Source organism: Nesoenas mayeri, assembly GCF_963082525.1.
Source record: "Nesoenas mayeri genome assembly, chromosome: 5".
NCBI classification, from domain to species: domain Eukaryota; kingdom Metazoa; phylum Chordata; class Aves; order Columbiformes; family Columbidae; genus Nesoenas; species Nesoenas mayeri.
Genome location: NC_137548.1, coordinates 61,082,497 through 61,110,214, shown reverse-complemented (window position 1 = coordinate 61,110,214; position 27,718 = coordinate 61,082,497). Strand labels below are relative to the sequence as shown.

Sequence of the window (27,718 nt, the reverse complement as noted above, 5' to 3'; positions counted from 1 at the left end):
CCGCCCGCCGGGGGAAGGCGTGGCTGCCCGCCTTGCCCGTTACCGGCGGTGGGGCCAGGCGGGCTCCGTTCCTGCCCCACTCCCCTCCCGGGCGCGCCGCCGCCGCCTCCCTGTACGGTGTGCTCGGGTCGCCCGGGCGCGGCGGCCGCTGCTCCCGTTACGGGTCGCGCTCTCGGTTGCCCGCGCCCCGGTGGCTCCTCGTAGCCCCGGCCGGACCCGAGCCCCGAGGAGAGACCAGCGGGACTCGCTCCCCTGCGCTGTAGAGGAGCAAGTGGTGCGGAGGGGCCGGGATAAATAAAAACAACTGGAAAGGAAGTTGGCGCTGTGAAATCTGGTCAGTTCCCAAGAACGAGCTCTGTAAAAACAGAGGGGGTTATTGCTGGTGGCTTTAACACAATGATGATTGCAGCAGGGATTGTGCTGGGTTTGTTCTGGTTCTTGTTTTGTTGCGGTGTCAATTATAAAACTGGCAGATGCGTTCGCGTGTGTCTAACACTATAGGAAATAGTGGTTTTCTTTTTTTAAAATGTATTTGCATCAAGCCCTCAGTCGTCAGTGCTATGTGCTTACATACATACAAATATCTTTCTTTTGAGGGTATACTTCAGTTACTAACTGTTGCGTCTGACTTAATACATCGGTGCCAAAACTGCGATGGTTTCCTTTTTTGTTAACTTGCTAAGTTGTTTTGAGACTCCCAGCCTTGCCTTCCCAGAAATTATGTGGCTCTCTGATGCTTTCGCATCTTCCTGCTTGTGTATAACCTTGTTTATTTCTGTTATTTTAGTATCTTTCAATTGTGGGAAAACATATTATTAACACGAGAGGCAATTGTATTAAGTAAAGCTGCAGTTGTTGATAACACTGCATATTTCTGTGATTATTCCCTCCCCCCCCTCCCCAGTATTATCTCCCATTACATCATTTGCGAAAAGTTTGTGCTCTGATTGATTTCACACAAAGTAGGAAAGCTTGGCTGGACTCTGAGGACTTACTTTTTGACATAGCAAATTAGCTCTGTTATGGAATTATTGTTAAAGGTTTCTATCAGCTAAGTTTAAAACTCACACAGTAACTGTCTAGTAAGTGTGGCAGCCAGCAAAGAGATTAATTAAGCATCTGGAAAATAGGTCAAGACTGTATTATGAAGTGGCATGGTGAGATCGCAAATAAATAGAGCAAAGTGTTAGCGTGGACTTACCAGGAGAAAACTGATACTGATATAACAGCGGTGGCTGCTTTATCTGTGCTGCCGCAAACCATTTATGGTAGCACACAGTGAGATGGTGTTTATAATCATGTAAAACAGGAATTAGAGAGAGTTTTCGTTTAATGCATGTATTAGCAGTGACTTCTGTTGTTGTGCGGGTTCTGCTGCTTGCTCAGGGTGTGGCATGGCTTGTGCTTGTAAATGATTTTTTCCCAGATACGTTTGCCTAGGTGTTCTAATTCAGGTTGTGGCGCTGGTGTGTGGCTCTCCGGCTTTGAGGACACTTTAATCAGAGGAATTCTGTCACACGGGGTGAAGTTTCATTAAAAAAATCGCTCGGGAGGCCGCCCCTAACCTGGGGTCTCTGCCGGTGCCTGTAATTTTTCTTTGTTTGAGTCTTTGTGTTTGCATGTTTCCTCCCTCCTATCTTTCAAACAACTACCTACAGAAACGGGGAAATGAGACTGGCTCCTGCATAACGAGATGCCGGAGACAAAGACAGGGTGTGGGGAGGGAGAGTTGAGCTTTCAGCTCGTCTTACAGAAGTTGACACAACTGATAGAAATATCAGAATTTGCGTGTGCTGCTTTTCGTGTTGCGTGCTTCCATTTACAGCAGTTGCTTCAAAACAAATGTTGTTTTGGAGGCGTTTTCCAAAGAACGTCTGTCGGATTGATTGCGTCTGTTAAAGGTGGTGGGAGGCATAGGGTCAGCTTACTCAGCTCCTGGGTAGAACAGAATTAACTGTACTTAATTCTCCTGAAAATCCCAACCTAAACATGTAGGAACGTCGGGCTCCGCTTCCCCGAGCTTGTGTGTTTAGGGACGTGCCTGTCTGTACTATTTTAAGGGATTGTGCTCTTGCTGTTTTTCCGAATTGTTTTCTGTTTAACAGTTTGTATTCTCTTTCTTGTATTTTCCACTCTGCCAGTGTGCTGATTGTAGCAATAAAGATCCTTTTGACAAAGCGGTGCATTTCGAAACAGGAATTTTGTAGTCGGCTTTCTTATGTGTGTCAGGGGGAAGAAAAGCATCGGTCACGGGCACAGCGCTGTCGTTCGAGGCTGAACATGTATTTTGGAAGAATGTGAAATACAGAAGGAAAACCTCTTTTAGTTGAGCTAAATGTTTCTGTTGCCGTGTGAGATCTGTGAGGTATTGTGGCATGCGACTGCTGCGCACGTATAGAATAGTTAGTTTAGGCAGTATTGCCTTTTGCACAGAACTTTGTAGAAAAAAGCAGAGAACATCTATACTTTTAAAATATATTTTGCTAGCCAGGCCTTAGCTTCGCAGAATATAACGATTTAATTTGTATGCAAAAGCGTTACAGCTGAGGTGAACTGCTTCATCGACTGGCACAAGTATGGACTGGGTAGCGCGGGCCTGAGAATCAACTGGTGATTCTCAATTGAGGGAAGAAGAAGCAGGGAAGTTGGGTGTCCTGGTGGCAATGCCAGCGCTCCTCAATTACATGTTTACTGCTTGGTTTTGTGAAATTCTATCCACCTTTCGCACCTTGAAAAAGCTTGTTTGTACCTTTTGTGTTTCTGAATTGCTTCAACTCCGCAATGATGTTACGGGAGAATTTTGGAAGTCTTGGCGTGGGATTACTTTGATGAAGAAAACATCCTTAGTGCTTCTTCGTTGACACTGTGAAGCTCCTGTAGATGGGTTATGTAAACTCACAGCTGGTCAAATACTTGTATTCAGCTGGTCTAACAATTAAATTTTTTTGCCTTTGAAAATAAGGCTGGAGTTGAGCTCCATGCTGGGGAGCTTTTACTAAATTAATGTCTCTTCCTAAGAGTCAGTGAAATATTACCTTTACTTCTTCAGATCTCGACTGAAATTTGGAGATTGAGTGGAAAATACGTATTACTTTCAATCCAGGTCTTAGAAGAAAAGCTCATTCTTTGGGTGGATCTATAGGTATCTGAAACTATTTCAGAACTCTGGGTTGCACATGAACCCAAATATGAAGAATTCAGAAGGCTGAGCACGGAGCTCATTTGAGATGGCTGGTGGGTGTGCAGTGCACCTTGAATGACCATGCCAACTATATTTAAAGCAACTTTCAATAGCAAGTGCTATGAAATAGATTAGCAATGGGTTACCTTTTGTGACTTCTGCGGGCACTGAACACCCTTTATTTGACCTGAAGTCACCTACAATGAAGCACAAAGCCTGGAAAATCCTGTTACCTATCGTCGGCTTCCCCTGCCTCCCTCTATAGACCATTTGAAGTTAGAGCCTCTGTTTCTTGTACAGATTTCTAGAGAAACTGAAGTTATGTCTTTCTTCAGAGGCACTAACTTTTGGATGACAGATGAACAACATGTAATTGTGAAAGTGGGTTTTAGTCTGTGACTTTATGTGATCATGTAGTTATTTCCTACAGGGCAGGTCCTCTCCCCTCCCCCTTTAATTCTTAAGTTGTTTTATTTCAATTTAGCTAACTTTGGGAAACATGGTAAGAGTTGGTGCGAGTCTTGTTTTTAGATGCAGTTTGGCAATAATCTTTTTGTGGTTTTATATTACTTTTTTCATATTATATCACTATTTTCATACAGTGTCTTAATATTCCCCTTCAATTTTGAGAGAGGGTAACTTTTTGTCAAAATGGGATTAATCTCCAGTTTAGCAGTTTTGCTTGAAAATGGAAGAAGAGCCAGATAACTGGAGTGATTTTAAGCAAGTTAATTCAATTAGTTTAGGTCTGTTTTGTGTGGTTTTGTTTTGGTTTTTTGTCCTTATTCAGTGACTCGAAATCAGTTTAATTTCAAAATACCTCTTCCTATGTTATTAACTTTACATATTTCATAATCCCAGCATTATATAAACTTTTTTTTAGTCTTTTTTAACCTTGTGTTTTCAGGAAAGGTTAGAAAATATTCCTTTTTGGGAGTATGGCAGTTTCTCTAGCTCTACAATATTTGGGTATAACAGGATGAAGCCTGGAAAAATGTTAAATTTGAGTTCCAAGACACTGTAATAAAATAACATCCAGTGAAATATCTGAAGACAAAATAGCTAAGAGAAATATTTTCCTATACATTTAGTATCATCAAAGCTACAGCAACTATATCAATATTAAAAAAGGGAAATTGATTGTTATATACAGAGAATTATTATTGCATGTTATGGGTAACACTCCTATCAAAAAAAGTCTTTCTAAGATCAGTAATCTTAAACTCATATCTCTTTCTACTCTTACTAAAAGAATTCCTCAATTCTAGACAACTATTTGAGTGCTTTTTAAAGCATGGTACAAAATAAATACAGTTACTGCTTTTCATGTAAAAGTTCAGTTATTGCCAAATGAAGATGCCTTCATATTTGTATAAACATTACTTGCCAAATACTTACAAGACCACAGTAGCTGCCCATGCAGAGTAAGTGGTGGAAGAATTTTGGGACAAGAAAGCTCAGGTCTTAATACTTGTGCGGAGTCCAATTAAATCATCGTTAAAGGAGGAGACTGTGATGGATGCCCCATCTCTGGAGACATCCCAGGCTGGACAGGGCTCTGAGCAACCGGAGCTGGTGAAGATGTCCCTGCTCATGGCAGGGGTGGCACTGGATGAGCTTTGAAGGTCCCTTCAACCCAAACCATTCTATGATTTCTGTGCTGGAGATGGTACTTTTTTAGGTCACAATGCTGTATTGTCCTGCAGCTGTGTCTGTGTGTCCACCAGGACTTTTAACTTCCAAGACATGAGACTGGAGAGAATTTAAATTGCTGGGTGAGACAAGATTTTTATCGCCAAGTTTAAGCTTTGCTGTTGCCTTGGGGCAAGTGGTGTCAGGTACCTGAGAAAACTTGCTTTGGGTTATTTTAGGAGTTTTGCTTCTGTTTTACTTAACTCTGGGGAAGAAGGTGAACTGTGAGATGGAAGAAGGTGAATCGTGAGATGGAATTTGGTCTCCTCACCTTGTCTTGAAGTATGATAAAGGGAGAGAGCAAAACTGCTCCCTGGGCAGGAAAACTGCTGCCTAGAAGAACTCAATCTGGGACTGTGATGACTGGTGCAGCTGTGCTTTGTGTGTGGCTGGACTGTCTTCATTGCAAAGATGTTTGCTGCTTTTATTAGTGTGACCAAACCCCTGCAGACTTGCTCCCTGGGGTCCTTGAATGTGAGCTGATGGCCGAACCTTTCCCCGGTGTTGACCGAAACAAGTTCCTGCCCACAGAAAGTTGCTTGCGTAGGCTTGATGTCTGAATTAGAAGGTTGTCATATAAATGCGAAAGAGCAGAGAGAAAACAAACTTCAATACTGATAATTGATACAAATTTTATTACAAGGGAAGAAAGAAGCTTTATTTTTCTTAGTGATGATTTAAGCTCGCTCTGGAAGGTAAGAATAACCACTAGAATCAGGTATTTGTAGAAATTATGTGTATGCACAACTCTACCTGAAACCTTGGCAATTTACTTTTACAAAAATCATTTTCATGTGTAGATACAAAACCACATTTCTTCTCACGTTTTTCCACAGTCCTCATTGTTTACTCCTTCATTTTGGTCCTTTGTCAGTGTTTACAAAAATGGTGTCTTCACCTTTACCTTATTTCACTAGTTTGAATAAATTGTCCTCATTTTTTCCCTCTTCTGTATGGTGCCTGTGTTGGTACACAACAATTGGTGGAACTTGCACAATTTCCAGAAGGCTTTTTGTTTCTTGTAAGATGTCTTTCTGCCTTTTTGACTGAAAAGCTGTTAAACGTGCATCATTGCCTTGTAAACCTCTTCCTTCCTGTGTTTTCCTAGAAACTTAGGTCATCTGCTACTTCCTACCCCTTTCCTTTCAATTATGCTGTTTTTTTGGAATGATTAGAATGCTTACTTGTCTAAAATCTGCCTGTTCTAGTTGAGAAGTTTTTCCACAGATTCTTTTTGAAGATGTAAACTATTTATAGGGGTAGAGGAGGTTCTCACAAGATCTTTATTTTTCAGCACTTGAATCTGTTTAATAAAGGAATTTTACTGTTTGAGGTTTTACTTGTGAAGGCCTTTGGAAGGAAGGCCTTTGGTATCAGGCCTTCTTAAGAGGAGACAAACAGCTTTTTTCTTATCTATTAATATCAACTTATTCTGCGATTCAATAAATTAATTGCTGTTCAGTCTGATAAGAACAGATTGCTCTCATGAGATTCTAAAGGGTTTTTTGAATACCTTTTCTTTATGGCTTTTTAAGTGATGCTGTGGGTTCACTCCTTCTCTTGACCGGCAGCTCTGGGCCCTGCAAGAGGACATGGAGTTTTTCTCAATAAGTATTTTGGGAGCTCTTTGAGACTAAATGTGTTTTTAAAACTCAGTTTGAAGAGATGCCTAAACTTTGTTTTAATGATTAAAACAAGAGTGAATGTTGAAAGTGTATTCTACAAAGGTTATTAGATATGGAAGGGAACACAACAGAGGAAAAACTGTGGTACATTTATCAGTATTATTCTCTAATTATTGGGCTCATATGCTGCCTGTAATCTTGCCTTTCCTTTTGCATGTTTTTCTGTATAGTTAAATCAGTCGTTTCCTCCATGTAGGGGAGAGGGAGACATTTCTTGCACTGGTGGCTTTGGGAAACATTGTAATATGGGTTATTATAGCTATTGGTTTGTTAGGAGGCAAAAGGCTGAGCTTTCTGTGGGGGAATGTGCATTTCTAATGTGCTCATTTTTGCCCATAGGAACCGCTGCTTCCTCCACGTCTTTAGAAATCTGAAAGGAATGGTAAACATCTATTTTCCCCTCCTTTCTTTCTTGTTTTATGTATGCCATGTCTAATTTATACAGCTGTTTTCAGTAAGCAACCAATGCTATCATCATGATGTTGCTTATAATGAAAGCAAAACACCTGTTACATAAAAGCAAAATATTAAAAACCCAGTTTTAAGTAAGGAATTTATACTCTAAAAAAAAAACCAACCCAGCTAAGACTTTGAAGAGTTTTCATTCTGTGTGTGTATATACAAAAATACATTTCAAATATGTACTTACTGGGTGTGTGTGTGTGTATAAATATGTATGTTTGTGTGTATATAGCTCAGCAAGTGTATGTTTGAAAGTTGTTACTGGGTGTAGCTGAGGTGACTGACCTGCCAAGTGCAGCAGAAAAAGATGCATCAAGAGAAGTGTATTGGTTTGGGTGTCTTAATTCTTTTATAGTTAAGTCAGATTGAAAACAAAAAAAGGCTAAGGTTCTTATTTACTGTAACTTCTTTGTTGCAGAAGAAATTTGAATATGATCTAGGCAGTAACTGCTCGATAACTAAGTTCTTGTTGGTCCTCTTGGAAGAGGGATTGTGATTTTTCTTGTCTGTGGGTTAAGTTTTAACCCCGATGTTGCTTGCTGCTGGGTAATTCTCAGTGTGTAGAAAGCAGTTTCATACACCTGAACTGTGCCCTCTTGGTGCAGTAGACCTTGATTTGCAAATTTTTGCATCGCCGGTCAGACTCAATGAGCTTGACAGGTTATTTGTGTGCACCCTGTTGCAAACCTAATGTGCGAGTGCTGTGGGGAGAACAGTAATTTTGCGTTGCTGTATTGATGCGCGCTTTGTCCAGCTGAAAATCTCCTCTTATTAGAGGGTGAAAGAGAATTTTGAATGAACCTTCTCCACCTTGAGTAGTTTAGAGGACTTGATGAAGAATCACCTTGATGTAAGTAGGACCCCTACTTGGGCATGCAGTTGTTCTGGTGGACCAGCCGTTCTGTGATAGGGAAGTAGCAACGAGGAAAATAGGCATCTAGATTTATATTCTTATAGGAGCTGCATTTGATATTGTCTAGAGATATTCTAAAATGAAACTGCTAAATAAATTTCTTAGCTGGGTTGGTCCGCTTCTAATTCTAACAAAAGCCCAGCAGGCTAAGAATGCAGAATTAAGCAATTAAAAAGAAAAAAGTAAAGTAAAATGATTGGAAATAAGAAGGAAAAATGATGTATGTATTTGTTTAGGAAGTGTTGCGGGATTTTTTTTCAAGTGCAGCATTTGAACAGGTGGTTTACAAACAGTTTGAGCTAAACCCCTCTATCAATTTTATTTTTACTTTAGGTAAGGTAGTGAGATCTTCTGGAAATACGGACAGTGATGGAAAAAGCATGACTTTGTGTGCTGCCTCTCTACTCACCTTGATCCCTCTTAACTGCCCAAAAGAGCAACAGACAGTAGCAGTTGTTTGAATACATCCTTTGGCGCTGGACTGTCGTGCAGAACTCGGAGGTGTGGGCTCTCCTAAACACCGCTTTTAGGGACTTCTGCAGTGTGCCTACTGTTTTCAGGTTCAAAAAGAATTAGTCTTTTAAAAGAAGAGATTAGGCTGGCCAAGCTGCGGCTGGTTGAAATGTGCTGTTTGTGTTGATGGTGGCACATTCTGATTTGGGAAACCCTCTTATTCAGGGCTGGTGGCTGATGCTGCTTGCTTTTCAGTTGCATAACAGCTTCTTGCCCAGCAGAAAAATAAATACTTGAAGTATTGTTCCGTTTGTCTTTTTAACGGTGATTGCAGTCATATTGGCATCACAAGATTTAGCTTTTGATATTTGTGGAAAGTATGAATATAATGATTGTATTCTTCAGCACTGCTACTGGTACAAATGACAGCATTGAGTCATAAGAGTTCACTCTGATATGTTATATAAAATATGTTTGTGTTCTGTGTATGGTGTTAGTTCTTTTTCCAAGTATTAAGACAAGGGTGCAATTGAGACTAGTTTGCATGACACTTAGATGAACTTATACTTTCAGGTTTTGGTATCAGTGCAACGTTGTTAGTGTCTGATTCAAAAACTCTCAAATGTTGCACAAATCTAAAGTCAGCCTTGTAACATTTTTCTCAGGCAGGTAGTAGCTGCATTCTACAGTTGCAAAATGGGATCATTTTGTTTGCTTCTCACCAAGAGTCTCTCCAAGCTTGGAACCAACCTCTGGCCTTTCAGCGTCAACCTTCGCCGCTGATCTCTGCAGGACTGAGGTCTCATGTCAGGCGAGGGCTGCCATCGGCTCAGCTCAATTCTGTTGGCGTATGATGGGCCAAAATTCCTGAACTCTGAAATATCTTACAGGTTTTAATCAGAGAAAATAATCACTGCTTTTATCATTAATCTCCTGGTTGCTCCCCCTGGAAGGAGCCGTTGGTTGCTTTGGTGGGCATCAGAGGTGCCTCTGCATCCTGCTGTCCTCTGTGGAGGGGTCTGTGTGCATGCAGTGTTGCCTCCGTGGTTATGTGAGAAAACAATTGATGTGGCACATGTCATTTGGGACACCCCGAGGGTTTCTCCTTTGCTCTGCTCCATCCCTCCCAGGGGTCAGAGATCTGTTTGCAGAGCTGGTTTCAAGGTGGCTGCAGGAGTGGGGTTCCCTGAGCTTGTATCTCTTGATGCTTTGTACTTTCTGTGGGTATGTTTTCCTGTATAAATTGCGAGATGCCTCGGTTGCCAGTGCTTTGTTATGAGTCGTACAGCTGGAGTGAGGGAATTCCTCAGGGTGAACAGTTCACGGGTATGAAAGCACTCACATCGGTACAGCGTGTTCAGCTGCATGTCCAAAATAAACAATAACACAGAGGTGCTGCTACTACCAGTAATAACGCATCTTCTAGGGTGGAAAGACAGGGCAACTAATCCAGCTTTGTATTTGCTAAATAATTGGAGAAGTTGGGTGGGCAGCACCTAATATCAAAAGAAATTTATTTGTTTATTTTAACCTGAGAGAAATCACAGCAAGTGTCAACATGATGCATAATGTAAGAAAGACATTTTGTAAGTGCTACTGCTCAAATTGTGCATTTGGTGGAAGGGACTGAGCTTTTAGAAAGCCTCCCTTGGTGCCCAGCTGCTCTTTGAGAACGGTGCAAGTGTGTTGAAACTGGTTCTTGCTGACTGAGGCTTGAAAGAAGTTGGAAAACAAGTTTTCTTGAGTTAAATTGTAACTATGCTATTAGGTGACTGCCACTGGCTGGGCTTTGCCTGCTGGGCATTTTGCTAGAGCGGTGTAGTGAATGTGCTTGTTGGGGCATTTAAAAGGGGCTGTTTATTTTGCAGAAGAATTAAGGGTGTAGTGTGGAAATTTCTCATCAGCTCCAGCATGGTGGTTTTACTAACTAGTTACTCTGCTAAACCCCCACCCCCGTCCTTACTCTGTCATGAGGAAATGTCAGTGTATAGTTAATTATTAATGGTGGTCAGGCCTAGAACAGCCTGTGCCTCTCGAGGTTGTTACAGCCTGCCAAACTGATCATGTTTATGAATTCGCCTTGGACTGCGTGAGAAGGCTGGAGACGTGATTTTAAGAATCTAATAAAGAGCATTGTTACAATTAGGTGAACATTAGCAAGACGTTACCAGAGATGCTCCATTTCACCGAGCAACATCTGCGTGGTTCTCTATTCAGTTTCTACAGAGAGAAGCTTGACTGGGAGGGGCAAACTGTGAAATGGCTCCTGTTTATAGTCAATCATTTGTGAAATTGTATTTATTTATTTAAAAGAATAAACAATGAATTTACTAATTTAAAATGTGTTTACTTCCTTACTTTGTAAGTACTTTGAAAGCACAGAATTCGGTCTTAACTCTGATCAAAATTCATGCATTCTGTATAATTGAATAAGTCAAGCGCAGACTTGCCAGTTCTCTCTGCTTCAAACTTAGAGCCAAGAAGACTTGTTTCCTTTGGAGGGACCCTATCTAGAGATAATAATCATGGGTAGGTGTCTTGAGCCAGGGTTTTGTTTCCGCATCCCATGCAGTGTTCACGTGCAGCATCGGCCATGTGGGGTGGGACGCAGCAATCTTGGTATTGGAGCGCAAAGCAAACCAGAGAACTCCAGAGCCAACTTCAACTTGTCTGTGCTGATGCCCAGGAGTGGTCAGAGGTGGTGGTCAGTTCTGATGGTTGTTTCATGCTTGGTGAAGGAGAGGGCTTTAAAAATGTGTGTGGGGACACATATTTCTCTGAGATTCAAACTGAAAATTGAATCTGAAGCTGCTCCAGTAGCCAGAGGCTGCCTGTGGTATGTCCTCTGGGCTTTGAGCTTTTCTGTCCATCTAATGGCTTTGTTTACCCCGCTTTGGTTTCCATCCTGGAGTGGACTTGTAGTGCACACACTTGGTTTTTATTTTAAATGAACTTTAACTGGACGATGTGCACCAGCTGCTCATGAATGTTGAGGCTGAAGAACCCTCCCCAAAATGAACACAGAATGGGGCTTTTTTTAACACCAGCTCCTTTGCTCTGCATGTCCCTTTCTTATTGTGCTGCTGGAACTGTTAATGGAGATGTAGTCTGACAAGCTTCAGTTTGTATGAGGAAGCGGGAGCCCCCTCGATATGTTCAGAAAGGTGTATAAACTCAGTGAAGTGATTTGTGAGAAGGCAAGGGAAAGAAAGATCCACTCTGTGGTAGGTGAAAATGTGCAATGCGTTATTTTCTTTTACCGGAAGACTTGATAAAACAAAACAAAACCAACCCTGCAACACAGTAACTCTTCACTGTTTCCAGTGTAGTTACACATGGGATTATATTGTAATCTGAATAGTAAAAAATAGTAAAACCAAACCAAAACTGAAAGTCCGAAACAAACCACCAACCCTAAAAAACCCAACCAACCAATCAAAACAAACAAAAACAAATGAAAAAAAAATGTAACCCCCTCTCACAGATTAAAAAAACCCCTCAACAAAACAAACCCCATACACAATAAAAACTAACAAAAAACCAACCCAAAATGACTAAACCACCACCATTCCCCAACCATAAAAACCCCAAACCAAAAAAAGCCCTCACAACATGGCAGTGCTGTTGTAGTAGAGGGTGTTATGGTGTTTTCCCTTTTTCTTTAAGGTGTTTTGTGCAGCTCTGCTCTCAGGGTGTTGGGCTGGGTTTTCATCTGAGAGAGGGGGAAGAATAAATTCTATGGAAAAACGTAGTATCTCATAGCAAAGACCTCCTGGAGCGGGTTGTATTGAATAGTTGCATGCTGTCCTGGTGTATTTAGTTGCACGTGTGTTAATGTATAGTAAAGAGTGAGCTTCGGTCTGCAACGTCTTCTGAGCGCTGCAGATGAGTGCACGGCAGAGATCTTTAAGTGTCCCAGGATGCTGCAGGACTTTTATTGTTCCTTTTTCACAGGAAAACCTGTCAAAGTGTTTTATTCATTGGTTGTATGAAGATACTGTAGTTTCTCTAAATAAGATTGCATCTGGAAGTCCATGCTTAGGAAAAGACAAAACAATGGGTGTAAGGGAGAAGCGTTTAGGGAGAGGTAAGAAATTAGATACTTATACATGAACTCTAAGACCGTTTTTACTTTTCAGGAGTAAAATATGACTTTTTAAATTCAATCTGTCGTGGCTGCATCAAAGTTTGTTCTTGCAAGGTATTTAATCTGTTGTATTTGTTTGTTTTTTAGCAACTCCATGAAAAAAATATTCTCATAATAAGTCAATAAACACATCTTATCTGAGAACAGACCTGTTAGTGTGGTTGGAGTTCAGGGTCATGTAGATAAGCCTGTAAGAAATTACACAGACCCCAGAAGACGATAGCCCAGTTTCGTACAATTGCAGTTAATGTTAAAGAGGAAGCAGGGACCGTGTCCTTCTAGTCCTTCTGGACTGGTTTGAATAGCAGGAGCTGTAGAAAACGTATAGGTTTTGGAAGCCCAGTGATCCCAACAGGCTTGGTGGAGGATCTGAGTGGTCTTCTGGCTGTGCTAGAGGACTCTGCTCCCACCCACCGAGTTGTTGTCATGTCTTCCGAAAAACCTCCTTCACCGCAGAGTAGGTTTATCCCATGCAGTTAGGATAAATGATCAATTTAAATAAAATCATCATAGCAGAGAGGGTAAGTCCCATAGTCAGTAATACGCTTATGCTGTGCGCTGGGCACTTTGTAACGAAGTACGTTATTTAGGAGAGGACTCAAGAGCTTGGAGAGTTTTTGCCCATGTTTTGAGGTTGAGAGTTAGCCTTAAAACCTTGGTGTGGAGCAGGAGACTAGTGACAGTCCCATAATGGTTGGTGGTGAGAGAGCCTGGCTGGTGGCCATCTCCAGCTTTCTACATATTCTGGCTCTGGGCAAACAGCTTTGGAAAGGAAAAAGCTTTGAAATTTGCTGCTGGGGCAGAAACCATTATAGGATATAAACTGAGGTGATGGTATGATTATTTTAATCACTTTTAAGATGTTTAAATGCTAATTTCCATAAATCAAATCACAGCTTCAGAATAATTATGCCGTACATTTGGTTAGTTTTCGTTTGATCAGAGTCATTGCAATGTCTGGTTTAAGTTTTATGCGACTCATCTGCAATTTAAATACCTATTGCCAGAATCTTCATGTGCTTCGTATGAAAAAGTGGTTTAATTTAAGTATTATTAGTATTGAATCCCTCTCTGAGAGCTGATGTCCTGACATGGGGTGAATTTGGGGAGGCAGTGGGACTAATCCTGTGCAGAATGGGGCTGCTGTGCTTGGGGATTCCTGGGCTGGCAAACTGCCTCCTCTTGCGCAAAACTCTGCTTTGTGACCCATTTCTGAGGTGTGAGCATTCTTTCTGAGAGGTTGCGATGGCCTCGGGGAAGGCAGAATCAATCAGGTTGAATCTCTGATCTCAGCCTTACTGGGAATTCAGAAGTTAAAATTATCCATAATCTTTTATTCTAACTTTCACCTCTCCCTTAGCAAGGAAGTAATTGTGTTGGCAGAAAAAAGTGTTCAAAAATATAGGAAAAATATACACAGAATATAGAAAACAGACATAGAAAAATATATTCTTTTTCTTCCCTTCACATTTACTTGGAAATGAATTTTCTGTGGGAAGTCTGTCCCTGTAAGATCTCTATGTACAATTATCAGCCCAGGCTTCAGAAATGATCTTGATCAGGGGCATATTTTGTAGATCTGTAGAGCATTATTCATAGTTAATTTAACAGGTTGCTTTAGACTGCATGTTTTCTGTGGCCCAACTAATGAAACTGGGATGACTGAGAGTATGAGGCTAATATTTAATTTCCAAATCTGAATTAAAGTGTGGGAAAAAAACATGGTACCTCTGTGTTTCAGTGACACAGTTGTAGGGGGTGAACTTCTGCAACAGGACAGCATATAACCTAGAGAAAGCACCTGCCTTTTGCGAATGGATTAGATTACTGTACACCTAAATTTGCCTGGAAAGTTGAACATGTGCATGCCCGTAAGGTATTTTGGGCTTCATCATAGGGCTTGATTGCTTTCACTTTCATCGCTGTGAAATTCTGCGTCATTCATCCGTTTGTTCTCAGAAGCCTGTGGTTACAACAAGTAGGTCAGATACCTTGTGTCACAGGTAGAATTGGCTCACAATAAAGAGCTTTTAAGTTATTTTACATCATCATTGATAAATATTTGAGCTGGTTATTTAACTTACAGTACTGAACGCTATGCTAATTTTATATGTAGGAATGCTGGGGGTGTTTAACTGAAAGCTGAGCTTTTAAGAGCACGAAGTGTGGTTTCCCTGCTTGAAAAATGATGAGCAGTGGCCTGCTGCAGGCTGTCTGTCCTGCCCTGTGCCACCAGCAGAAACATTGTCACCTGCATGCTGAAGTGTGTGTACTGGTGACGCACAAGGACCTTGCTTTTGACCATGAGAAACTAAATACGCAATAGCTGTAGGCTAGCTCATTTGGAAAATATACTCGTGTCCTGATGTTTTTAGAAGAGGAAGATGCTGCAAAGCTTGGAAATGTGAATGCAGGGTTCTCACTCGTTCTTTCTTTTTCTCTTCCTCTGTAGGTATGGCCTCACAAGTCTTGGTCTATCCACCATATGTTTATCAAACCCAGTCAAGTGCCTTTTGTAGTGTGAAGAAACTAAAACTAGAACCAAGCAGTTGCGTGTACCACGAAGGAACCTACCCGCAAATCTATGTGAATGGTAAAAACTTTGGAATTTCTCCCCACAGGGTTAGTACATACTTTCAGACTAAAAACCCGTTTGACAGACCTCGAGGACAGAACTTTTTGTTGCAGTCAAATGCTGTTGCTTTAAAAAATATTGCAGGTGCTACAAAAGCGTTAGCGGCGCGGGCGCAGCAAGCTCAGTTGGAGGCACCTCGGACTGGGACGCAAGGAAGCCGGTCAGATATCCTGGAAGGACCCCAGCGATGTGGATTGAAGCGTAAGAGCGAAGAGCTGGATAATCAAAGCAGCACGATGCAGATTGTCGATGAACTGTCCATCCTGCCTGCAATGTTGCAAACCAACGTAGGAAACCCGGTGACGGTTGTGACCACGGCTGCGACTTCAAAACAAAGTGGTACAAGCGGAGATGGCGATTACCAGTTAGTACAGCATGAGGTATTGTGCTCTGTGAAAAACACTTACGAGGTTCTTGATTTCCTTGGACGAGGGACCTTTGGACAAGTAGTGAAGTGCTGGAAAAGGGGGACAAATGAGGTTGTTGCAATCAAAATCCTGAAGAATCATCCTTCGTACGCACGCCAAGGACAAATAGAAGTGAGCATATTAGCGAGACTGAGTACTGAAAATGCTGATGAATTTAACTTTGTGAGAGCCTACGAATGCTTTCAGCATCGTAACCATACTTGTCTGGTTTTTGAGATGTTGGAACAGAACCTATACGACTTCCTGAAACAAAACAAATTCAGCCCTCTGCAACTGAAAGTAATACGGCCTATTCTGCAACAGGTGGCCACTGCACTGAAAAAACTAAAAAGTCTGGGTTTAATCCATGCTGACCTCAAACCAGAGAACATTATGTTGGTGGATCCTGTTCGGCAGCCTTACCGGGTTAAAGTAATAGATTTTGGGTCTGCCAGCCATGTATCAAAGACTATTTGTTCAACCTACTTACAATCTCGGTATTACAGGTAGGTGTCTTTTCCTTTGTTTTTGATTTTTAATGCAACAGGGTTTTGGCATTTATTAAAGTTGATGGCTTAAATAATTACTCTTCCAGATAACTAATAATTTCAAAAACATAAGGACCATCTAGGAATGAAGGCCATACTAAGATTGTGGTTGGTTACTGGTTTAAATATGAATACTTGCTTTGAATATTTTTATACTGTTATTTTTTTCTAGGAAGTATGTTTTGTGTTGTACTGTGAACTCATCACTTACTGTTATTTTGAGACCTCTGAGACTTTTAAAAAGGAGAAGAGAAAAAAAATTAGCTTTCGCTTGCTTGTTTGGGATGCCTTTCCTGCCTTGCTAATGTGATGAGTTTTTTTCTGTAAGCAGCTGGACAGTGTACTAGAAATGCCGTATTTTTATATCCTATTGCCAGAGATTATGTAAACGCTTCTGTTTTTTTCCTCCAGCACTTGTAAATGTTTTGCCTAGTTTTTATAAACTCAATTCTGATTGAGCGGCTTCAGCAGCTGTGGGCTTCAGTGAACTTCTGGCATTAGTGATAGGATACTCACATGTTTAAGGTGATACCAGACAGACATTTAAAGTCATTTTGGCACATGGTTGCATTCTCCATTGGCCTCAAAATGGAGGTAGATTTCTGGTGGTGTTCTTGAATCCTTTCTTTGTTTAGTTGTCCAATTTGTATGACATGTAAATGCTATTAGTATTTAGCATCTGAGGTCCTTTTGTTTTCTTTATAAGCTAAACCTTGTCTTGATTGAAGACTTTTTTCAGTTTTGCTTTGCATCGTTGGCCAATAGTACATCCTGGGTATTGCCTGTCTCTGCAAATTCAGTAAAAAGCGAATAAACTAAGACAATGAGTAATTTGAAGAAAACTGTAAATGTTTTGCAGCTATTCATGTTGGAAATAAAAACTTGTGCAGCACAGTTTTAGGCTTGATGAAATTAGTGATTGGAGTTCATGCCAGAAGAACCTATTATTTGACTGTAGCTTGTAAACAAGAACATTTCATGTGCAGTGTTCATATAAAATATTCTAATTCATCACCTGCATTTCTCCATTTCTTAATTACAAACTGCAGCTAAGGGTTTAAAAACTACACAGAGTTCATCAACAGCAAACTAAATTGGGAAACCATATGAATTGATGCATATATACATTATACAAAAATGTCTATGAGAGGAAATAAGCAATTAAGTAACTCAGGAGTTCATTTTGGTGTAATAGCTGTACACCACTCAAGATACAGTATTTTCGGGCCCCTCAGGACATAAACGTGCAAGTCTTGAAAAGGTGGCATGAATTCTGTGAGGTTCTAGACAAATGCAAATGTCTCAGCATCACCTGTTCTGTACCATTCCTTAATTCATTAGATACTCAAAATGTGTGGTCTGAGAATACATATTTTGGCTGATTATTCATTGAAGCAATTGCAGATTATTGTGAACTATTGCCATTTCTCCCTCCTGCCGCCCAGGAATGGCCACAGGGGGTGGCTGCCGACAGCCAGGCTGGGTGGTCCTATTCTAGTACTTGGTTCTCAACTAACTAGTTTCTAATTGTATTTTCTGTTTCAGACGGCTTGTTAAACATCATATTGCTATGATTATTCAGTTGCCCATATAGAAAATTTTAACTGTATTTTTGTTTTACTTGGGTTGATGTTCCTTTGCACCTATATATGGAATTTTGACATGCTTACTAGGTTGAGCAGGTCTGTATGCTGGGGAGATCAATGTGCAGCTCCTTGCCACCTTGTGTGCATTTTGGGTGCTTATATCACATAACATGCACTGAAGTGTGATTAAGCGAGGTTCGTTGTGGATCTAGATTAAAAAATATTATCTTTCTTTTTTTTTCCCCACCCCCAAGAATAAAACTCGTGGGTGTAAATTCTTGTCTTGGCTCAATGATGATGAATGATATTCATATAGACTCATATAATGTGCACCTAAAATTTCCTAGTTACTGAGTTGCACTTAAGTGCTTTGTAAATATTCAGGCTATTCAGTAGAAAACAATATTCTTTTATGTTGTATAGTTTTATAATCCTTCTGTAAAGTAGAATATAAGTCTGTACTTTTTTGAAAGTAAAAAGGATATACAAAAAGAAAGAAGGTTAGGGTCTTACCTATATGAATAGTTTTGGTGTTATATTGAAGTTAAATATTGGTTGAGATAATTTTGAAACTAACTTAATTTTGGAAAAAAAATACTATAGTTCATAATTATTTTCAGCAAAAAAATTACTTGTAAAAATATTTACTTCTGCAAAGGTTTTTAGCATACTGGATTTCATTGTGGATGCAAAGCTCCCTACCAGTTGTGTGCTTGAAGTCAACTTTGTGTAGCTTGGCATGCACTTTCTCAAACTTTAGTGCTTTGGAAGCACCTGACCAGTGTAAATAATATCAGAAAATAGGGATTTTATCCTAAAGGTCTCAAAATAGATGATGCCAGGGAAATATGAAGAGAAGAGCCTTAAAGAGGAATAAGAAGGGCCTTCAGAGAATATATTGTATTGTGGTGGAATTTATTTTGCAAGAGATTGTGCTTCTTGTCAATCAAATAAGGAACTACTTCATAAAATATAACTGTACTTAAATGTTTTTTGTATTAGAAGAGGGTGGGAGTGCTAGTACAGGTCTGACTTGTTTGACTATGACATGTTGAAACAAACCATTTAAATAATTGAGCAGCAGTTGGGACATTGAAAACTCTCCTTCCTTCCCCTTAAGCTCCATGGTGCTGTGTGTTTGCTTACATTATTTAGCAAGAAGACATTGATTTAAATAGATTTTTATTTAAAGCTTCAAGCTAAATTAATCCAATTAGAGTTCAGATTGGAGATGTTTTTTAAAAAAATGCTTGTTCCCTACTGCACCTCTTTTATTAGCATGATCCCATCTCTATTTCTTGTATACAGTCTTTGAAAATCGTTCCCGTTCAAGCTGTATGTGTGTTGTCATGAGCTTTACCTGTAATGAATGAAATGCCTTGGAACGACGGTGTAGGATGAGAGTGGCTGCCAGGAAAGTGCAAGAGAAACCCTTCAAGAAGTTTTGTGGAAGTGAATAAAGAGAAAAGGATCGTGTTGATTAGTGTGATGTGGGGTTTTTTAATTTTCTAGTCTTTTTTTTTTTCCTTTTTCATGGGACTGTCCTCAGGTAATTATCATGAGAATGGAGAGTGCCACAAAGTCTAATGTTATGGGTTTTATTTTGAATGATAGTATCAGTATTTAACATCCGTTAAGAGGAAGTGAGTAACGAAGTGGAAAAATAAGTACTAAAGGGATTAGGATTTAGGGCAGGGAATGTAGTACGGCCAGGTGGATGTGTAATGGGCTGCCTTACCTTAGTCTATAGCAGAAGAAGAGGGGACATAATGATGACTATTGGAGACATTACAGTGCTTTTCTATGAGGAGAAATCATTAAAAATTAAGACTAATTGAATTTTAAAAGGGTGTAAACAGCAGAAAAATGGAGACAAGCTGGATGGAGTGATAATAGTTTGATGTTTTCCTGTTCCTGTTTCAGCTTTGTCAAGCAAAGAGAAAGGAAGAGTATAAAGAAGAGCAACAAGTATAAAAATACTTTTTGACATTTCATTACCATTTGGAAACTCCTAGCTGTTATGTATTGCTAGAAATTAGAGTATGGATATGTATAAATACTAACCACACTGTCTTAAGTCACAGATTATTTTTTGTTTGTTTTAAAGATGAGATGTTATTCCAAACACTCCCTAAAAGACAGTGTCTGTGCTTACATGCTGTTTTTATGTTGGTCTGGATTTTAATAGCTGTGGGCTAGAGAGATCTGGTATTTGAAGCCTTTTCTTTGCTGCTGGCCTCACATGTTAGGACTGTTGACCTTTTGTGAGTGATCTAAGTAGGTGAATAACTCAGCAGTGTATACATTTTGAAAAGAAATAACTCTTACATCCGCCGGAGGTGATCAAGCTTTTTGTCATATATGGAAATGGTATGATAAGTATGTCGATGGCCTTCCTTTTGCCCCAAATTGCAAAAAGGGGAGTGTTGCATCCAAAATCAAAAGCTGCTTTTCCCCTTATCACATGGCACAGGCTGTGGAGAAAGGGAATCAACATAGTTATCTCATTTCTAAGTCTGTTGTCTTGCACTCATCTGGTGAGGCAGAAAGCCTTCCCAGGGCATGGTGTTTCCTTCTGGAAGTCATTGCTCTTTGCTTTGCCTCTCTCCTGAGGTGATGCGTATTTAGGGAAGCATGTCTGAGAAGAAGGGCTTTGAAATGGCTGCTCCAAGGAGCAGTGACCTACACAGAGCCAAGTGATCTGAAATCACAGAATAGAATCATGGCATCATTTTGGTTGGAAGAAACCCTCAAAATCATAGAGTTCAACTGTTAACCCAACACTGGCATTAAACCATGTCTCTAAGAACCTCATCTACGCATCTTCTAAACTCCTCCAGGGATATGGTGACTCAACCACTTCCCTGGGCAGACTGTTGCAGTGTCTGACAGCCCTTTCTGTGAAGAATTTTTTCCTAATATCCAATCTAAACCTCCCCTGGTGCAACTTGAGGCCATTTGCTCTTGTCCCATAATGGTCAAGGTTGTCCTGCCCATCTGCCTCCAAGACCCAAGTTACTTTCCTTTCTGTTGCCATGAGAAGCAATGACATCAGTGTTTTGCGTTCAGAGATAACTCTTTACATCTGGTTTCACAGAAGACCTCTCTTCTAGTGCTCCCTCCTGGAGTTTTTTTTCCAGAGAAACATCTGTTGAAACCTGTGTATAGTTTCCACTTTTTGAAATAGCGGTCTGTAACACTGGTGGTTAAGGAGCTTGATTTCAGAGTGGATAAAATTGTATTTAAAGGACGCATAGTTCCATCTAATGGTTACATCTATGTGGCAGGGTTTGGTAATGGTGAAGCCCCAAACTTCTCCAGTGCTTTTCTTCTCCCACTTGTTGCCTGACTGTAGCACCAACTTAATTCATAAACCACTTTGCCATGTTTGCAGTGCACATTGAGCATAGATCATTAAGGGAGACCTATAGCAGCGTTTGTGTGTGCTGAGCTTCATGATCTCTCGGGCTCACAGTTGCTTGGGAGGAGTTATTGCTTAATTGTTTTTCAAGTTTTTCAAGAATCATCTTCATATTGATTAAATTTGGAGTTGTCTTCCTAAAAGACAGGATTTTGAAAACGAGACTTCTGTAAACCTTATAAAACATCACTCAAAATCCTTCTAATACCATGGACTTAGACATAGCTATCGCAGATGTAGGAGCGAGTGTGTTACTTCGTTGTGTGCTCCGTAAATGCAGCCTCCGAAGGGAGCTGAAGTCGCTGCTCTGGTTGCCTGTGTAGCTGCCCCAACAGTTACATTTCTGATATTTCACCTCCTGTCTCCCAAGAAAACTTCTGCTTCATCACATTATACTGCTGTTAAATACAGTTGGAAATGTTACTGAAAATATGTTTTGAGAAAGAGCACTCAGTTTCCTGATGGAAGGATACTTCTCTTGGCATCCAGTGGTCCATATGCTGTTGGGCAGAGGCAAATTCACTGGGAAAACAAAATGAATGGGAAGCGATAGAATTGATCTCCCTGTAAAATGGGCCACCAGTTGAGCCTGCAGTAGGCTGATGGACAACTCGAGTGATGCTGGCAGAATGGAAGGTGTCTGGTTATTAAAGGACGCTTGTGGCTTGGAAATGTTTTTCAGCTCCGCTGGTGACAGCAGTAAAATACGATCTCAGTTATTCAGCGATGTGCCCATAAGGAAAAAGCAAATGATGCGAGTAGATGCACTCAGTGGAGTCAACTCATTCCCAAATCGGACAGTGATACCCTCCCTCCAGCCTTCCATCTAAGGATAGTTGCTAATCAACAGAGTTGTTCCAGACAAAATGCCAAATGTCACTAGTGTTGCAGCGGAGCTCAGGGAGATGGAAAAATCGCTGTTGGATGGATTCCTGTTGGACGAGAGCAGGCTCTGCCCCCTCGCCTCCTCTCACCCTCCCTCCCACGATGGATCAGAGAGGATGGAGGAAGACTGATAATCATTGTGTCCCGTGGTCCTGACATTGTGTTCGCTCGCCCAGTCGGTTCTGCTGCAGCTCACAAGAGTGATTTGATCCGGTGTGATCTCTTCTGCTTTAAATGGTTCTGGAAAAAGAACAAAGTGGTTGAGATCTGCGGCTTAATTATGGCCCATGGGCTGGGCTGCTGTGTGCGGGCTCTGAGCCTGTTGCACTAAGACGGTTTTTATTTATTACTTTTTCAGCCTCATACCTAGTTTTGGAATAAACCACCAACAATTTATGCTGTTCCGCCACCCCCAACCACCCCGTTTCCAAATTTATGTTGTTCTCCCTCTTTCTTATGCACACTCCTTCAAATTATAAAGAAAATCTCGTGGCTGTCAATTCCTGGAGAGGCTTGTTTCCACACTGGCCTTTAACTTGATTAAATGTCATCCTTGTCACTCCAGGGACTCCAGAGAACACGAACTGACAGTACCTCCCTATAGTGTTTTTGTTAAATTGAATGTTTCTTTTTGTAGGTTACAATTGTTGACAGGATGGGTTATTATGACCCATCTGTTGTAGCTGAGTAACTTGTCGATTTTCCTTCTCTTAACATCAGATCAACATACAATTTACATATGTTTAAAATAATAATAATACAGGTTAATATGAATTTTCTTTATAGGGATGGCCAAGGGGAGAAGTCATGCAAAACTGACATCTCAGGAAGCAACTGCTCTTTCAAGTCCATCCATTACTGTCACATACTTGAAGTTTCTAAATAAGCTTTATCTGGAGTGGGATGTCTTGGTTTTCCTCCTTTCACAATGCCAAAAATTCTTGCTTTTTTTTTTTTAATTTCAGGGTTTAGATGTTTAAACGGGAAGCAAAGCTCTGTTCATATATTGAGTTTTCTGTCATGGAAGTGACAGAACAGGCTAAAAATGCCTCTGTAAACAACTTGCACTTCAACATGCTAGCAGATGTTATTCTATCACTTTGAACCGTGCATCACTGAAGTGTATTGGGATATCTTAAAATAGTCAGGGGTGGTGGCCAGAGACTCGAGACTACTATAGATGGTGAGGCTCTTTCGCTGTTGCGGTGAAATAAGCCAGAAGTACATGCTGCCGAGGGCAGTCGCTTGCTCAAGGTCAGCGTGTTCAAAGTCAGCTGCTCTGCTTGCGAGCATGGTTACTGTCAGCAGTATGTAGTAGGAGAGAGTCCTGATAATGTAAGGAATTGCCGTTACAAGTTAATTGGGACACTTAACAAATCTTTCCCCCTTTAAAGTTGCAGGGCTGTGGTCGCTGGTTTATTTTCTTATCTGAGCAAACACGATGTCAGGATCAGCTTTGGTGGCTTGTGTCTGTGAACAAATTGCTTTATTGATTTGGCAAGATTTTGTTTGCACTTCTTGCACAGTGTTCATTAATTAACTGACTGCCTATTTTAAACTTCCGTTTCACTATTCTAGGACCTAACCAAAACCATTATAAGTACCCTCCAGGAACGGCAATCTTAGCTCTTCATAACTTCATGTTTATATAGCTATTCGATTACAAATGTAGTTTCAATTCTCTTATTATTTTCTAGTTAGGGTAATGTGGTCTCTAATATCTTACTATTCTCTGTTCGTAGGAGCAGAAAATAAGAGTAGATTTTTTTGGTAGTGGTGTGGGCTTTTTTTGTTGGGGATTTTTTGTACATGCTGTGGAAGAGAACTGCAGGGTTACTGTGAATTTGGAACTTGTGTTTTAAATTCTCTCTGAAGATCCAGAGGGGTGTTGTGGGGATGGGAGCGGATGAAATGGCGACCAGCCTTTGAGTTGGCTATTTTTCTGAGCTAAAGATTTTCCAAGTAATGTAAGCTGGGATAACACACTATGCATTTGAAGGTACCGTGCACCTGCTGGAGATTGTAGTAATGTCAGCCCAGATTTCAAATTAATAGTGATGATAGGATCAACAACTCAAATCAGAGTTCAGATGATGGTTCTTTTGGTCTTGCTTCAGTTTGAGCAGAAGAGGAATTCTTCCATAATCTTGAAGGTGAAAGAGGTCTTGGCTTTTGCTGTATTTCTGTTTTGGCTAAAGTTTTGGGAAGCAGCTTTTATTTTTTGCACACAGAAATAGATCTACTGAAATGTGATCCTTTTTTTCACTGCATTGATATTTATGTCACAAAGATTTGTTGATCTGTGTGTCCGTGAGTGTGGATATATCTGGTATCTTAATTGGAGAAAATATCAGCGGTAGCTACAGTGCTATGTTTGTAAATACTGTGTCTAACTGCTCCCACTGTGCCTGTTTTGAAAACATGGCTGTGTGTATTTCTGCTGTAAGAGCAGGTAGTATTAAAATGTGATTAAAACCAAAGTCTGTATATCAGCCTCTGTCTCTTCCATCTGGCATCCTTGTCTTCAAAGAAAGCTGTTTTGGGGGTCAAGGCTGCTTTCTGCACCAGCTCACGGCATCAGACATGAGTGAAGAGGATGAAGCAGACACGTGGAGGAAGAAATCTGCCCGGTTGGGTCCATAGGGATTGTCCGAGCTGCTGCTCTACTGACACAGCCTGTGAAGGGGAGAGGATGGACCAGAGCTGGGGGCTCGTCTCATTAGCTGCAGGACACAAACTGCCTCAGTTCCTCTGAAAATCGAGCGGGTTGAACAACTGCAAAGAGATAACGTGGGTGTTTTTAGAACATTTAACACATGTGCTGGTTCAGACCAAATCCAGCAATAAAATACTATCGTGATTAAAAACCAATCCAGCGACAAGAAAAAACTCTTTTCTATATTCTGACATGAATTGGAAAGTGTTAGAAGTGTCTGCCATAAAAATAAGTGTTTGGGATGTAATTAAGTAAAATCAAAATTTGTACGAAAGTAAGTTGCCTGAAATATCCTTGTTGTCAATTTTTCTACAATATATTTTTGAAGGTACTTGGTCCTATGGTGCTAGCTAGTATTTTTGGAGGGGGTTTTGTCTGTATTGTTAATAAAATATCTTCTAACAAGTGAAATTGGATGAGGGGTTTGGGGGACTCAAGCCAAAAGCATTTCACTGGTAAGATTTTTAAGCAGTTGCGCTTTGAAACTATGTTGTTACCTTAGGAGCAAGTGAAGTGTCATTTTGCTTAAAATTCTTGGTTTGTTAGTATTTGGACAGCAGCAGCTGATTAAAGGGCAGGCAGAATGTAATTTAAACCAATTGATTCTAGAAATTGATTTGGAACAGTTTTTTTCATTCTTATTACTTTCTCTCAATAAAACTTAATTTCCAGATAAGTTTGGGATATGTGCATTTCATAAAGTTTTTTGAAAACTGCATGCATTACATCACTTGTGTACAAGGCTTTTGTATAAATGTAACATTATATGAAGCTTTCAAACTGCTTATTACTATAGTTCCATCAGCTGAAAAACCTCATAATTTAGAAAATTGGTTGGAGTTGTTAGGGTGTGCTGCAGGTCACAAATTGGTAGTAGCATTTAATGATACTCACAAAAAAGGTCTGATGTCAGCAGTGTTGTTGGCAGTAACATCACTGCATGTTGGGCTGAGTGCCTTTTTTTGAACCTCGGTAATGTTTACATTTCTGAGCTGTTAATTTCTCACTCTTGATAATTAATCTTTCACTTCTCACCATCCAGTACTGTTTTAGCTGAAGATCCAGCGCGTCTTTCTGTATGTAAAGTATGCTATTTGGCTATGCGTGTTTTGTTAGTAGAGTTTTTAACACCTTGAAGTTTTCATCAGTGCTTCCACATGCCTGTCCGCACCCCTCTCACCATAGAACAGTGTTGAGGTGCATTTAAAACATCTTCTGCATCTTCTACAAGACCAGGTTTCTGAGTTCAGTGAAGTGGCTCTGATTCATGGGGTTTGGGCTTTGTCTTATGGTACCATGGGTCTTTGGCTTCTCTGGAGAAGTATGTGACAAATGAATTCTGCCTTGGCTGCTCCCAGTGGGTGGCAGGAGGGCTGGAGAAGACCTCCAGCTGCTTCTCTCTTTCTGGCCATAGCACAAGAGGTTGCAGGATGGTGTCTGTGCACTAACGCACTCGCTGTTCCCATCATGAGACAAAGACTGGGCACAGTGTTGTGTGGAGTTGCAGCTGGTTTTGGACACTTTACCTCTCTGGAAGAGTAGCTAAAAGTGGAGCAGGGAGTCTCAGCATTTTTTGGTAACAAGAGCCCTGGAAAGTAGAGCAGGAGGATATAATTTGTAGATTATATGATGTGGCTTCTGACTATGCTTTTGTTTTCATCTAGCCTTGAATTGTTTCAACAATTTCCACTGAGAAAGTATTCTTAAATCAAAAGCTTTCCTGTACATGGAAAGTAGCTGTGAAAGCTCTGTAGTTAAAGTCTCTGTCCCTCTGATTACGCTGAGTAATTTCTGTAGAGACTGGCACTACCGAAAGTCAAGTGTTTAACTGATGTTGCAGTTTGTTTTAATTATTGCTCTTTCTTTACTGGTCTCTCTGTGTTACAAGTAGATGGACTGTACAAGTTGCTTCTCTTATTGAGTTGACACATAGTCCCGTTTTCTCATGACCAGTGCCACTTGTGTCCCTAGTGTTGTCTTGTTTGGTGTAATTTTCCAGTGTAGCACAGCATTTGATACAGGCAGCAGTTGTTTAGTTGTTAAAAAACCTATCCAAAAAGTTAGGAAAATGGCTAGGGAAAAAACTGCAACACTGTAGGGTGTTACATAGAAGGGAAATCTGGAATTAGTGTGTGTCCTTAGTGCCCAGGTACTCCGCCCTGCCCTCCGAATGACAGTTCCATGGGGTGGTTGCTCGCGGATGGTGCCACATGCTGTTTGGGGAACTCGGTTGGTAAGCCGGGTAGTTGCCTTCCTGAAATAACAGCTTCAGGATTACCTACACCTAATTAGCACTAATTTTATTTTGCTTCATCTCAGGTTCTTCTGAGGTTATGCTGGCTATGTTTATTAAGCATTTTACATATGAGGAGCACCTTTTTCTTTGTATTTCTATCTGTAGCATCATTAGTAGCCTGTGTACAAATTATATCAAATTATTTTCTCCCCCCCACTCCCTGTTCTAATGTAGCAGTATGTGGTGTAAAATTAAAAGAGAAACCTCAAATCTTAGGCTGATGTTTGATGTAGATTTACTATATTGGATAGAGGTGATGCTTATATGCGGCTTCCCGCTTTGTATGGGTTTTTTTGACGCGTCAGCATTTTAATTTTGCGTACACAGAGGTTCAAGTTTACCTGAGACCACTCTTGAAGACTCATATGAAAAAATGCTGGTGTAATACCTGTTAAATCATTTAGTTAACAACCAGCGTATAGAATCATTTAAGTTGGAATCGACCCTCAGGATCATTGAGTCCAACCATAACCTAACCTAACTCTGGCACTAAACCTAAGAACCTTCTCTAAACGCCTTTTAAACCCCTCCAGGGATGGTGACTCCACCACTTCCCTGGGCAGCCTGTTCCAGTGCCTGGCAATCCCTTCTGTGAAGAATTTTTTCCTGATATCCAATCTAAACCTCCCTGGCGCAACTTTAGGGCATTTCCTCTTGTCCTATCACTTGCCACTTGGGAGAAGAGACCAAC

At 40.6% G+C, this 27,718-nt stretch overlaps 1 protein-coding gene across 1 annotated transcript in view; it reads left to right on the top strand.

The window, feature by feature from the left end:
• The first annotated feature begins 240 nt into the window (after positions 1-240).
• Positions 241-27,718, top strand: part of HIPK3 (homeodomain interacting protein kinase 3) — a 68,362-nt gene continuing 40,884 nt past the window's right edge. Inside the window, exons 1-2 of the mRNA XM_080345222.1 lie at positions 241-334; positions 14,986-16,081. Of these exons, the coding sequence (XP_080201348.1) occupies positions 14,988-16,081 (1,094 nt within the window). The 5' untranslated portion in view covers positions 241-334; positions 14,986-14,987. The remainder of the gene's footprint in view (positions 335-14,985; positions 16,082-27,718) is intronic.